Consider the following 15171-nt stretch of genomic DNA (forward strand, 5'->3'; position numbering starts at 1 on the left):
TAATAAACATTTCCCCTGTTGTCAAAACTGACACTTACACTGTGTCTACATCAGACACGAACAGCGAAAACAAAAACACTTACATAATTATCAATGGCTCTGTTTACAGTGAAAGCTAAAAGACCAGCTGTATGTTGCAGATGATAACTAAATATCTTTTTGACAACAAAAAGATAAAACAATACACTGCTCTTTTTATTTGATCTTTATTTATTGACTGGTTTCTTAAATATTTACAATGAATTTTACTTTATTCAAAATACTTTACAAATTTTACAACACTATATTTAATTTTTTTTTTTTTATTCACTACATATGTTGCATGTTCTTACTGTAGTAATTACAGAAAATTATGCATAATTACATGCAACAAACCCTATTCCTATTCCTAACCCTAACCATCCTTCAAGTACATGTTTTTAATTAATATTACTCAGTACTTAAGTATATAATTACACTGAAACAATGATACCTTAAAGTCCCCATGAAATCAAGTTTTTTGGTGTTTAGTAGCCTATATGTTAGCCTTACTATATCTATAAGGTAGTGTGCTCCAAAACAATGACAAAATTCACATTTAGAAGATATAAGCATTCAAAACTTACACTATCTCACTTCTGCCAATATGGATAAATGATTTTGATGACATCAGTCTGCACTTCAGCTTCTCATCAGATTTTCTGTCCAATCAAATCAAAACGCTATTGGATGTTCGATATGTCCCAGCCTGTCTTCCTGTTTCAATGAGAATTGGCACAATTGCGCTCTTCAAGGCTCTTCAGTGGGCCTTTAAAATGTGTAACCTGTTTTTTTATGTAAAATGTATTTTATATATATATATATATATATATATATATATATATATATATATATATATATATTACATGGCTTGGTTGAATTCCAATGTAGAATGCGGTCTGTTATTTCTTGATAACAGACCGCTGCGAAATATATAATATGATAACAGACCCTCCTGTCATGATTCTCGTAGAAGCAGAGACGGTAGTCGGATCTAAATGCAGCAGTAGACTTTACTTGACTCAGAACAGGATAGACTCAGAACAGGATAAACTCAGAACAGGATAAACTCAGAACGGGCAACAGGTACATGCACACGAAACCTACATACAACAACTGACCAGGAACAAGAGAGCACACAGGGTTTAAATACACAGAGGGGATCAGGGAACGAGACACAGCTGGGGCAAATGAGAATATCGAGAGGGACCATACAAACTAACAAGACAACACACCTGAAACAAGGGAACTAATGATTAAGCAAGCTAGGGATAATTGAACACAATAAGCACCGGCAGAATCAAGGAGACTGAATGAAATAAAACAAAGTCCAAACACAAACAAAAACATGACAAAAACAGAACCTGGTTGTCACATAATTCCCCCCTTCCAGAAGGCGTGACCTCACGCCGTTCAAGACCAAGACGACAACCTGGGAGGGGGGGGAGGGCGTCCTGAAATCCCAGACAGAGTAGCTAGAGACCATGGATTCCAGGACGACAGAGCGGGTGGCCACAGCGGGGCAGGTCGTGCGGGTGGCCACGGCGGGGCAGGTCGTGCGGGTGGCCACTACCTTATAGACCAGAGCGAAGCAGACTCAAACGGAAGCCCTGTCGGCGCAAACTCAGACGGGAACCAGAGTGAAGCAGACTCAGACGGGGGCCAAGGCGTATGAAGCACAGAACTGGACGGAACCAGCAGCATAGAAAGTTCAGGCAACACAGGAAATTTAGGCGACACAGGAAGCTCAGACGTGTAAAGCCGTGCAAGGGTCCATGTAGGCGCCGACTCAGGGTGCCTACTGCCCCCCCCCCCCAAAAAAAATACTTGGGGAAATCCACGGAAGAAACCTCCGGGCTGTAAGCGGGCTCAAGAGAAGCCTCCCGGAGCTTAAGAGGCAGGGCCGGCAGGGCGAGGCGCAGAGGCGGGACCTCCGGAGCCAATCGAGCCGAGCGAGTCCTCCTCTTCTCCCTCCTACGTCGGCGAAGGCGCGCCGCCGGTGGCTCAGACAACTGGGCAGGGCTGGGCTCAGAAATTTTTTGTATAATTTTTTTTTGCTGTGCTATAGTGAAATTTCACTGATATTGATATCTACTACCAAAAATTTTGTTTTTATTTCTCAATACAAATGGTCAGCTTTCTCACTGAAAGCTAACCATCCTCTCTATATCTCCTGATCAACGAGAGACCACCTGCCTCACCATTTCCTTTTCTACCATTTGCATTGCACAACTCCTGTTTGAGCGACTGCAACGCTGACTCTCTGTGCCTCTGCACCATTGCACTTGATGAGTTGGCAGAGTAACCGGTGACGATGGTTTACGGAAAGAGTGCTCTGCAGGAACGGTCAGTAGCTGCAGAGACCGAGCTGCTGGCAGCATGGGATCTTCTGTTTTCTGTTCACACACAGCTTGCTTTGGTTCTCCCTCCTGCAGTCGTAAAGCAATACAGAGGCTGCAGACCCAGTGAAAAAGCCCCTCGCTGGGGGTTTGACGCACTAAACACCCCCACCCACTGCAGGAGTCAAAGGGGCCCTCGGTGCCTCCTCAGAGAGATATACGTGTTAACATGCATGTGCATACAGACAAATTTCCTGTCTTACACAAGTTTTGCATGATAATTCTGCTGTATTTAGCTCATGAATAATGGGACTGGAATGATATGTAACTTTGATCTGCTGCTGGCTGCTCTTAGGAAACAAAGTAGAGTGCATGTCAATATCAACTTTTTTATTGTTGTTTTCAATCCAGGTCTGTGAAGATAATCAAAGATGTCGTCTAAGCAAAGCTCTAATAATATAGCCCAGGCCAGAAGGACTGTTCAGCAGCTACGGATAGAAGCTAACATAGAGAGAATAAAGGTACAGTAAATGAATTGTTCATCAATCATTAAATAAAAGTGCTGTGGCATAACATTTGAATACCATCCGTTACACAGTAAGTGAAACTTTTGGACACACTTGGTTTAATTTGTTTCTCATGATGCTAAAGATGTGAAATGGTTAATAAATTGTGCCTTTGCCTGATTTTTACAAAATTTTTATTAGATTTAAATAAAGTTGGAAAAATATGGAAACACCTTCAAGACCTTCTATGTTTAAATGACATACTAAACGGCACTTTATGAGATGGCTGAGAGAAGGAGCATGCAGAGCTGTAAATCTAGAAACAGGATGGTTTGAAGAAGCTAAATTATAGTTTTTTTTATTTCTTTTTTATTTTAACTGAATTTAATTCATTTTTCATTTTTTTGCTCAAAAGAAAATTCATGTACTTCCATGTGTGTTATTTTTAGGGCTGTCAGTTTAATATTTTATTTACTTTTTAAACTTTTTTTTTTTTTTTTTTTTTTTTGCTAGGGCATTGGATAACCCCTTGTCCCCTTCCCATTAATTTGACTAAATGTAATAATTTGATTAAATTTTTTTAATAATTGACAGTGCTAGTTATTTAATAATTTTGATGACTTTACATTTATTTTGAAATGTGGTATTGGTTAAAGAACTTATCTTTTAGGTTGTAGGCTCACACTTCATTGCATGGACAAAAAACATTGTGAACAATTCTTCTTTTGTGTTTTGCAGAAGAACTAAAGTCATATAATTTACAGATTTTTTTTTTTTAATAAACTTCAATGAAATTTGTATGCATTTTGAAAAATGACTTAGTGGTTTTTTTGTCATACAATAAAAGTCAATGGTATTCAGTATTGTCTTGGACACCACTGATGTTCATTGCGTGGACAAAAATAGTTGGAATTTTATCTTTTTGCATTTTACATATGAACAAAAGTCATATAATTGACAGAATTTTCAAGTTTGAATGAACTATCACTTCAATGACTAATTAATAGTTAATTTACTTGTACACAAATCTCTCAAATTTCACATTGTGTCTCTTCTCTGCAGGTGTCTAAGGCTTCTGCAGACCTCATGCATTACTGCAGCGAACATGCCAAGTATGACCCTCTGCTTATGGGTATCCCAGCTTCAGAAAACCCTTTTAAAGATAAAAAGCCCTGCACTATATTGTAGTGGGATGCTTGAACTCTCGATGTGTGTTTTGATGTTGCCTTTATTGTTATTTTTTGAGTGAGAATATGATCTTCAAACATCCATTCCCTATTTGCCTTAAAGTGAACTAAACCCCAAGCCATTATTTGATTGTATCCACAAATCTCCTGACTAGAAATGTTCATGCTGTCTATGAAAAGGAGAGTCAAAGCACCTAGTAAACAAATCATTTGTGGTGCAAAGACAAAACCAACCCATGAATGAATTTTTAGCTTTAGGGCACAGCACAGATGACTTGTTTGCTTTGTGATGGAGTCCACTGATGTGGTTGTGTCTCCTGCAAATAAAGGGTGAGGTCAGAGTGGGCGCTAGTATCACAAAGCACAGGAAACGATCATTTAATGACTGCAGTCTGTAATATATATCTGCAGATAAGCAGAGCCTCATCTGCAGTGCTTTTGACCCTATCTGATGCTTTTAAAGGTGTCCAGTCACAGGGAGTGTGGAGGGTTGATGTGAGGGGTGAAATGTCAGCATCATGAATGCGTGAAGGGTGCTTGTGCTCATTGGAGGAGGAAACAGGTGTCTTTGGAGGCGTCACATTGACGCAATGCTGCTCTGGCCCTCCCTCATTAACTCACTCTTTGAACAATGGAGTGATACAAAGCTAACTGCTCCTGTCAAAACACTACACACAACGTCGTGCCCTTTTCTTTTTCTCTTTTTCTCTTTTTCTCTTTTTCTCCAGGCGAGCTGTGTTTCAAAACTTCAACAACTTCCTAATCTTGCAGATCAGCATTTTAAGAGTAACCTAATACAAAATAATGTTTCATGTGGAAATGTTGTTGATTCCAGCCAGACAAATGTGGGTAACACTTTACAATAAGGTTCAATTCATTGATTACTTAAACTTGAAATGTTAAAAATGTAAAATACACTACAGTTCAAAAGTTTAGGGTCAGTAAGATAAAAAAAAATAAAAAAAAACTGCTATTAAACAAAGATGCATTAAATTGATCAAAAGTGACAGTAAGCACATTTGTTACAAAAAAATCTGTTTCTAATTAACTTTCTATTCCTAAAAGAATCCTGGAAAAAAATATGGTTTCCACTGAAATATTTAGCGATACACAACTGTTTTTAAACTGTGATAATAAGAACTGTTACTTGAGCACCAAATCAAAGCTGATTTTTGATGTAACGACTGCAGAAAATTTAGCTTTGCCATCACACTAATAAACTGTTATTTTAAATTGTAATAATATTTCACAGTATATCCTTTTTTTACTGTATTTTTTAATTCAATTTCATAAATTATTCACCCTCATGTCGTTCCAAACCCGTAAGACTTTCGTTCATCTTAGAAACACAGATGAAGATGTTTTAAATTAAACCTGAGATTTCTGTCCCTTAGTTGAAAGTCTACACAACTACTACTTTGTCGCTTAAAAAAGTTCAGAAACACTAATCCGTATAAATTGAGCGGTTTAGTCCAAATTTTGTGAAGAGATTCGATCGCTTTATATGATGAACAGATTTAATTTATGCTTTTATTCACATATAGTAAACATTGATCAGCGAACATAAACAGAAGCTCAACCGCACATGGCGCACAAGAGCAAACCTCATTCGTTCTTGTGGAAGTTTAAACGTGCTGCATAACACAAGAATGAACCTCATTGGTTCATGAGGAAGTTCAAACATGCTGCGTAACACTGAACCTCATTGGTTCATGAGGAAGTTCAAACATGCTGTGTAACACTGAACCTCATTGGATCTTGCAAAAGATCAAACGTGCTGCGTAACACAAGAATGAACCTCATTGGTTCTCGCACGTCAAGCAAGCATGCTTAAGCTTCTGTTTACCATTACTAATGTGCGCGTTGATTATTTATATATGAATAAAAGCCTACATTTATATATATATATATATATATATATATATATATATATATATATATATATATATATGTATATGTCGTCTTTTTTATTTTTTTATTGTAAAGTATTACCAAACTGCGTTTGTTTTACCCATTTCACAGAACCCCCATTCTTTAAAAAACTTTTGAAAAACTTCTGAATTTGCATTAGGATACTTTGACTCTTGTTATTACCCTGTGTATTATAGGTACAGTAGCAACACTTTATTGCAGATCATGGTACATAATATATTATAACCCTTTAATGATTATTTACAAGATGCCTTATACCGTAATGTATGCATTTCTTCTGATTGTTTCTTCATTATGTCAAACTTTTAATGTCATTGTGCCATCTCATTCTGGGATCTAACCAGCAATAGAAACTCACGTAGGTTCACGTATATATGATTTTTCTGTACACACCGAGCACACAATGATTTCTATGATTGTGGTGATTTTTGTGATTTTGTGACTGTTCATATTCATGCATTTTGACATCATTCCATGTTTACAACTCCTGTACCTTTTTTGTAAAACTCTTGTGAATTGCCATGCATATAATGAAAGTGAGTGTGTAATGCCTTCATGACACAGCTGGCAGAAAACAACTTCACCAGACCAGCAGAACCAGCCTTACTGAAGTATTCCTGACTCGTTCACTGTGTCGAGACAACAGCCAGAGTTAAACTACTGTGAACTAGTGGTGCTGCTGTCCCACAGACATCTTCTGGATATATACCCAGGCCGACATCTGATCCTTGCCTGTGCAACAATAATGATTTATCATGCAACTGAACTTGCAACTGTGCTAAACCACAATCTTGAACAACAGCATGCTTTGAATGGCAATTTCAGCCTTGCTTTCTCGTTGAGCGATGCTTTTAAAGTGACATTTTTGCAATGTTTCCCAAAAGTAGTATTGAGTTGTCACAGTGGCCTGTTGTTATTTGGACAATTGTGTTTTTCCTGATGCAGTGGTCATTTCTAAAGGTGCTTTTGTATTGTAAATATGACATGCACAAGCTTTTCGGTCTGCCTTCTTTGAAAAATATATATATATTTTTTTATATGAAGAGCATTCAGTGTCATCATATATAAATGAATTTTCCATCTTCCTTTCATTGTGCAGAATTCCAGAACTGGGTCCCAATACATTGGGTTGTAGATGTTGTCTTTTTCCAACAAAATACAGTTTTATTCTCAGACTTGTTGTCTTGTTTATGCATGTTCTCTTCTAAGTCCAGTATTAAATTTACATTTATTTATTTAATTAAATTAAAAATGTATTTATAATGCACTTTTCACAATACATATTGTTTCAAAGCAGCTTCACATAAAATGCATGTTTCAATGTTACAATCATATTTAGCAAATGCTAATACAAGCAGAAACAATTATTAGAAAGTTATATACAGTATATATAAATCAAGTCACCTTTTATATGGTGCTTTTTACAATGCAAATTGTTTCAAAGCAGCTTTACAGTGATAACAGGAATATAATGCAACAAAGTTTGTTTCGGCTGTACAGCAGATCTAGAAGAAAATAGTGTCATAGTCCAGCTTAAGTACAAGTGTTGATTCATTTCGGTTTTATTACATTTATTTATTTATAAATTTATTACAATTTTTTTTTTTTTTAAATAAATGCTGTTCTTTTGAGTTTAGAAGAAAATCCTGAAATATTGTATCATGGTTTCCACAAAAATATTAAGCAGCATAACTGGTTTCAACATTGATGATAATAATATTAGCAACAAATCAGAATATTAGAATGTTCTCTGAAGTATCATGTGACACTGAAGAGTAATGGCTGCTGAAAATTCAGCCTTAATTGTAATAACACTTCACAATATTACTTTTTTTACTCTATTTTGGATCAAATAAATGCATTATAATAACTGCATAAAGGCAATCAAATCAACCAATCTGTCATAGGTGCACTCAAAATCAAACCTTTTAAAAAAGTAGTTTTGTCGTATTATCAAGTTTGTTTGTTTTTTGTCACTAGAGTATAATGTATATAGTAATAACTTATGCTTTCCCACACCAGCCAGGTGTTCATGGTCTCACTTCTCCCACTTGCTCTAATTTCTCTGATATTGTTTTATTTGGGTCTCTGCTCCAGGTCAAAGCCTTGTTGTTATGCAATGATCCCAGTAGAGCTCCTCTCATACCCGCTACACTCAGAAACAGGTCAGACTGTATTTACTGCCCTAGATCGATGGTATCAGTGGAGCTTCTTGCGGTTGATTGATGAACTGGCTTTGTGCTCTTGTCAATTTTAGTGATAGAGTTACATGTCATCTCGGGTGGAAAGGCTCCAGGATAAACCCCATAATCCTGTTTAAGGAAAACAAGGAGCCATTTATTTGTTATTTTTCAGCTATATATGCCAGAGCTTTCCGAGACCACAGGTGTCCATTAATGAATATAGGACATTAATTTGGCTTGGTATTTCAGGATTTTTGCCTGTGTAATAGTATTTCTCTCCTGAGGTTAAAACAGTTAATCTCACCACTGCAGAACCTAGTATGGTCACACTTTAGTTTAGGGTCCAGTTCTCACTATTAATTAACTAAATATTAATTACGACTCAATAAACTCATAATTATTAATAGTAAGGTAGTTGTTAAGTTTAGGTATTAGGATTATGGGATGTAAAATATGGTCATGAAGAATAAAGCATTAATATGTGCTTTATAAGTACTAATAAACAGCCAATATCCTAGTAATATGCATGCTAATAAGCAACTAGTAAATAGTGAGAATTGGACCCTAAACTAAAGTGTTACCATTTGAACAAACTAAAGGCACGACAATGATGTACTAAAAGTTTTTCCTTTATGAGTTTTGTGTACAGACGACAATATGTCAAATGTGTCAAAAACATCCCCGTTCACACGGATCTGAAATAAAAACACACAAAAAAACGCTGTATTATTCATGCCAGGCCAGTAGTTGGCGATGTTACTTTGTTAAGAAACGCTACAAGCCTATAGACTGAACATGTAATACGCATGCGCATGCCGTAACCATTTGCACAAATTCGCTTTTTTGTAGTTTACACAGAGACAATAACGGCATCATTTTGAAATCCTTTTTCAAAAGTTTGTCTTTTCAGACCCCCAAAACACGGTTGGCGTGTAAATGAACGGCCAAAACGCATAAAAAGTGTTCCGTTTTTAGTTGAAAATGGTGTTGTGTAAGCAGCCCCTAAGGGCACCAAATAATGAGGAACTCAACAAGAAACAGGTGAACAACATAATTAGTAATCATGGAAACAAACTAGTGACAAGAACAAAAGGAAACAGGAATGAAACACTATTGTTCAAAAGTTTGGGGTCAGTAAGATTTTTTAATTCCCCTTATGCTCATTAAGGCTGCATTTATTTAATCAAAAATACAGAAAAAAAAAGAGTAAAACTGAAATATTATTACAGTTTAAAATAACGGTTTTCTATTTTAATATATTTTCAAGTATAATTTACTCCTGTGATGGAAAAGCTGATTTTTTTAAGTCTTCAGTATCACATGATCCTTCAGAAATCAATCTAATGCTGATTTGGTGCTCAAGAAACATTTCTTATTATTATTTTAAAAACACTTGTGCTGCTTAATTTTCCCCAGGATGCTTTGATTAATAGAAAAAAAACATCATTTATTTGAAATAGATTAATAGATTTTTTAACAATGTAAAAGTCTTTACTGTGACTTTTGATCAATATATTGCACACTTATTGAATAAAATAATTAATTTCCTTTAAAAAAGTATAGTGTAATCATGCATGATTTTGCAAGTAAAGGATTACTTACAATAGCTTTTTACCCCTCTGGGAAGAGGAACATTAAATTGTTTGATCTGTGGCACTGCAGTTAGGCCCTTCAGAAACATTTGCATTCCTCATGTGTGGGAACAGTCGACGTCTCACTTCCACCTATAAATTCATGGCCCCAAACACATAAAGCTGGAGTTTCCCAGCTCTAGGCATTTTTAGTGAGAAAGTACCACAGTGCCACACCATTTACCTGCGCACCTGTATTTAGCAGGATGAGGTTAATGGAAGGCCGGGTGGTAGAAACTCCAAAGGTCACTGCAGCAGGGGCATAATGTCAGCCCTGTTTACTTCAGCCTAGGACAGAAATATCCCTCCCAAAATGGTCAGTCTGGCTCTCTGATGGGGCTTTTGCATCACAGTTGTGTGTGTAGTCAAGTGTAGTAAAGATCCAAGTGTTGCTTCAAATGTATTTCTTAACTAAAACACGTTACTACATCTGCCAAAGACTCCCCTTGCCAGGAACCCTAGGTGGAAAGGGTAATTTAAGCTACAGTATGCGAGGAAATATATTTTTTGTCAGTATAATTATTCTGCTCAATAAATTGAATGATTTCTGACCTTTAGAAAACAGAATGGTCATTAATGTCAAAGTTAATTTCAACATTTATACATTTTTTAAATCAAAAGTTGTTAATATTTTAGTAACCAACAAGAACAAGAACAAACATTGAAGAATTGTATTTTTATTATCTAACATTAACAAAGATTATTAAATGCTGCAAATGTATTGCTTGTTGTTGTTCGTTAGCTAATGCATTAACTAATGTTAACAAATGGGACCTTATTCTAAAGTTACTGATTACCGTTAAGTGAGTTAGATGATAACAAAGATCATCTAAATTAAAAAACGGGAAATGAACACGCACAATTAAATACCCAATAAATAAAAATAAACAAATAATATTGATGGATGGATATGTTCCCATGTCTTGCATCCATAGTTTAAGGGAACATGAACACTGAGGATCAGTTTCCTGTTTGAAAATATGGCCGAATGACCCAGTTCCTTTGGACAAACTGTTTCCCAACATCAGCTGCTTAAGAGAAATGCAGCAAAGCTTTAGCTGGAAATGAAACAACAGTTCACAGTGGAATTCAATATTAGGGTCTTTCCAGTCTTCTCTCTCTGTGCTGTCTCATTCTTGTGAACTCAGCAAAAGTCAAGTCAAGTCACCTTTATTTATATAGCGCTTTTTACAATACAGATTGCAACAAAGCAGCTTCACAGTGATAACATGAAAATAATACAACAAAATATCCCCAACTAAGCAAGCCAAAAGCCAAGGCAACAGTGGAAAGGAACCAAAACTCCATCAGGTGACAGAAAGGAGGAAAAAAAACCTTGGGAGAAACCAGGCTCAGTCGGGGCCAGTTCTCCTCTGGCCAACGAGCGAACAGTGTATGATTATGATCCAGGCAGCATTACAGGTCAGAAGGAACAGAGGGCTATTTTTAGTTGTCAGCTCTCCTGCTGCAGCCTTGAATAGCCTTGCCTCTTTCTATTTTATTTGTGCACATTTTAACCCTGCCATCGTTTTGCATGTCCTCCACCCCGTCTGCATGCTGATGCTGTCAGGTATGATTCACTCTCTCAGTGCTATTTCTATTTCTGGCTTGGTCAGGGCCCGGATTATCTTCTGTTTTGTGTAAAGACACAAGGCTGTGATGACCCGACGTCATGCGTCTCCCAGCTGCCGTAGTGAATGTAATGGAATTCTCTATCCCGCCTACTTGTGGAAATACCTTCTTTTATTTTTTTAGCAATACAAGACAAGAAAGCTGTTGGACGGTTTTCAAAATGCTGTTGACAAAATAAAGCCCAATGACACTTCAAAACTGCCCTCTACAACATCAAAATGTACCTGCCACTTGAAACATTTAGCATACGGTGCATTTAAATGATCAAATGTAGTTGCAAAGTCATAAAATAGTTTTTTAGCAAATAGGGTTAGAATATTCAAATTCTACAGTTTTTTCTAAAGCAACTAATTTATATCTAAATCAATAAAGACTGTTTCATATTCCCCTTTAAATAATAATACAGGACATCATAAGTAATGATCTTAAATTCCAAAACATCGTGCACCCATAGTTTACAGGAACATCTTGTGACCTGTTTGTACTGATATATAAATTCTGACTGATTCTGATAAGCTAATAATATTATTTTAATTTTATGGCCAATGACTGAAAAATAGCCTTTAAAAAATTCTGCGCAATTTCTAAAGAATAAAATATTAAAAACTAAAACCAGTCCTTTCAAATGCTACAAGAGGGGTTTATGCATCTGAACATTTTAATGTATGCAAAATAAATGTTCATTTTAAGATTTGCTAACGATTACTTAGTGTTGTTAAATTGTGTTAGGTGGTCGCAAAGCTAATCTAGCTGTAAAAATAGTGGCATTGAGCATGCACAATTAAATATCCAAAATAATCTGATACAAATATCAGCCGATAACCGATATGGTACCAACATGTTGTGCATAACTAGTTCAATGACAATAGAAACACTGCCAAAGACATACACATGGGTCAGACATTTTATTTTTAACAATATCTGAAGATGAAAGCAACAATATAAATACAATTAATAAATTAACAGTTTAAAATACAGAGAACATATTCCAGTATAGTTAAAATGAAAACAAGGAACTCATTTCTATCTAAATCAATAAAGAATGTTTTATATTCCCTTTTAAATAATTAGAATACAGGACAGCATTAATATGATAAGTTGTCTTTAAATTGCAGCGTGTCTGCAAAAGGGTCATGCCCAACATTTAACAGTCCATCTGATCTGCGACATCCGATCACATTTCATTGAGTAGATTCCAGTTGGACTCACTCCAGTCTCTCAGGTCAGTCCTAGTCCTCTAATCCAGCATGTGTGATTCAGTTTCCTGTACAGTCTCATTCTCGGCAAACTGCAGGACTTGTGATTCCCTGGAAGCACTGCGAACATAGTGCTGAGTCATTCTTCCTGCTCTGATGTGAAACCATGAATCGACCGTCCAGCATGACACACAAAATCCACACTTCTGATCATTGGGTTTGCTGGAATACATTTCATCCATTGAATTTCATTAATCCCCCTCATGTCTCATTCTCACTGGCATTAAGCTTCATCCAGAGCACGAATCTAGTGCAGTAGCCCGTAAAAGCGGTGACATTGTTTGTCCACTTCTGTTCATCGTTCGGGGAGATTGATAACCGGCACCCACTGGTCCAAACCCCGGCTGTCTCTGCAGAATCGATTCAGTTTGCTGAGGGCTGGATCCTTCCACGTGGATGACTGTGGATTCTGTGAAGGAAAAAGAGAAACACTGTGAGTGAAGTGCACTTGTATATCGCATGTATTCTAGATCATTTGAGTAGGTCTGCAAGAGTATGGCGGTAAGTGATTTTAACAGCTGCTGTTAACTGACAAGCACTTGTTTTCAAAGGGCCTCTCTCTAATTTGTTAAAGATGGTCACTTCACAGGGCTTTTTCTTCCAGGAAACAGTGTTTGCAGAAATGCCCCACTGTTGCACAGGAAGTTCTGCGAATACTAAAGGCGGCCACAGAAGTTCAGCAGTGCTATTAGATCACTCTGAAGAGCTGCCAGTTTACTGCAGCTCCAGACCGGCTGGAATTCCACATCACAGACACTCTGAACGGATCGTTGAACTTTAAACTACTTCAGGCGTGCCGTTCTCAAAGAGTTTAACTAATCCTTTCCTGGCAGTTAATATGAATATGCATGAACAAGTCTGCAGCTGTGATCGAAGCAATTGCGTGCAAGCAATAAACTGATACAAAGACTATGTAATGACACATACGGTGACTAACACACAGTGTAGGTCCATCGACTCTCCTCCCGGTTTCACACCCTCCAGGATCTCTGCTAGACGTCTCATGTTGTTCACTCGCAAGATATTGATGTCATTCTCGCAACAGAACGCTTGGATCAAGGTGAAGTGAATCTGGAGCGCGACATCTTTCACATCCTCCTCGTCTGTGGCCAGCAGACATAAGACCACGTTGTCTGGGTCCCTGCGAAAATGTCAATGAAAGTACATTTAAAAATGTGCAAAAGCAGGAAAATATCCAATGGAAATTTTAATCTTAAGGTGCGATCACAGGCAAAATTCCGTGAGCAAAAAAGATCCAATGTCTATTGTCAATAGTGAAGCACAGCTTTTTTAAAATGTGAAATAACCCAGGTATGGTTTGGATGGAAAGGGTCTTCCAATGTTCACTTACACATTAAGTGACTTCGCTGCCTCATATACTCCAACAGTGATGCATCCCTGAGGTAATGCAGCAGTCAGAACCTCTTCCAGTGCCTTTTCAACAGTGTCCATTCTAAAAGATGATTAAAAAAACACATCAGCTTTAACATACAGGAGATCCCTCATTCAAACTGAACAATACAATTCTCACGGTTTGCAAAAGAATAGAGGAAATCTGATCAATGTCACACAAGTAACTTATTGTTGTTTGGTCGAACTTCTGCAGGAGTTCCTTGCAGCAAATAAGTATTTAAGAAAGAAAGAGACAAATGTGCAATGTTCGTTAATAAAGCAGATCACCACATGGTAAAAAAAAAATCGGGAAATTATTGTGATGTTTCAACGGCACAAACGGACAACAGGCACGGTCAAACTAATATGCAACAACACCTGTGAGTTTTATATGAAAACATACCTTTCCGTTGCGTTGTCTCCACACGGTTCTTCAAAAGTCATATTGCACATTAGAAACGGATATCCTTTAAGTATGTGCTCTCTGTTAATTAGGTAATCCTGTGCGAACCAGACAGGAATATGCAGCTCGTGCAGAGTGGACTGCTAAAATGACACTCACGACGATACGTACGTGAGACAGAGCACTCTACTCTCTCCGGTCTCATTTACATACCGTCCCTGATTGGTCAGCTCACATGGACGCGCACACATGAACACGGAGAGCAATTAAATACAGTTGCAATTAAAACCGCTGAATATATATTCTAAATATATATTATATGCTTGCACAATAATTTGTAGTCAATCACTTAAGAATATACTAACAAATCAAAATAAATAATGTTGCTTCAGGCCAACTTAATCTTTCTGAATCGTCGAAATTTGAGTGATCATCAACGTGACTAAAGTGACATCTGGTGGCGGATTAGTGAAATCTTCGAATTTATTGTGTAACTTAATTTTTTTTAAATGTTCTTGCTTATTGAAATTATAGTATTTAAATAAGATGAATAAGGTTGAATAAGCTAAAATATAAATATGGACATTTTGCATCATTGTGCTAGTTTAGTAAAATAAACTTAAAATACACACATATTCAATGCAGACATATGTATTGCAGCACGAAATTGTTTATATATATAATTTTGCATA

At 36.8% G+C, this 15171-nt stretch overlaps 2 protein-coding genes across 3 annotated transcripts in view; one reads left to right on the plus strand and one right to left on the minus strand.

Moving 5' to 3' along the window:
• Positions 1–4992, plus strand: part of gng12b (guanine nucleotide binding protein (G protein), gamma 12b) — a 64161-nt gene extending 59169 nt beyond the window's left edge. For both annotated transcript variants that reach the window (XM_079883211.1, XM_079883212.1), the window contains exons 2-3: positions 2769–2878; positions 3926–4992. In XM_079883211.1, the coding sequence (XP_079739337.1) occupies positions 2789–2878; positions 3926–4051 (216 nt within the window). In that variant the 5' untranslated portion in view covers positions 2769–2788 and the 3' untranslated portion in view covers positions 4052–4992. The remainder of the gene's footprint in view (positions 1–2768; positions 2879–3925) is intronic.
• Positions 4993–10951: 5959 nt separating this feature from the next.
• On the minus strand, positions 10952–14676 carry gadd45ab (growth arrest and DNA-damage-inducible, alpha, b). The gene is made up of 4 exons (XM_079883631.1): positions 14480–14676; positions 14036–14137; positions 13612–13825; positions 10952–13093 (listed from the first exon to the last, which is right to left on the minus strand). The coding sequence occupies exons 1-4, from the start codon at positions 14527–14529 to the stop codon at positions 12980–12982; spliced, it is 480 nt and encodes a 159-aa protein (XP_079739757.1). The 5' UTR covers positions 14530–14676; the 3' UTR covers positions 10952–12979.
• Positions 14677–15171: the final 495 nt, after the last annotated feature.

This window comes from Squalius cephalus, assembly GCF_949319135.1.
Source record: "Squalius cephalus genome assembly, chromosome: 10".
NCBI classification, from domain to species: Eukaryota; Metazoa; Chordata; class Actinopteri; order Cypriniformes; family Leuciscidae; genus Squalius; species Squalius cephalus.

Bases quoted from the DNA above. Each gene is read 5' to 3' on its own strand.
- gadd45ab (XM_079883631.1), bottom strand. From the start codon at position 14,529: ATGTGCAATATGACTTTTGAAGAACCGTGTGGAGACAACGCAACGGAA. The intron at 14,138-14,479 runs GTATGTTTTCAT...ATCATCTTTTAG, and splicing joins GGAGACAACGCAACGGAAAG to AATGGACACTGTTGAAAAGG. The intron at 13,094-13,611 runs GTATGTGTCATT...TTTCCTTCACAG, and splicing joins TACACTGTGTGTTAGTCACC to AATCCACAGTCATCCACGTG.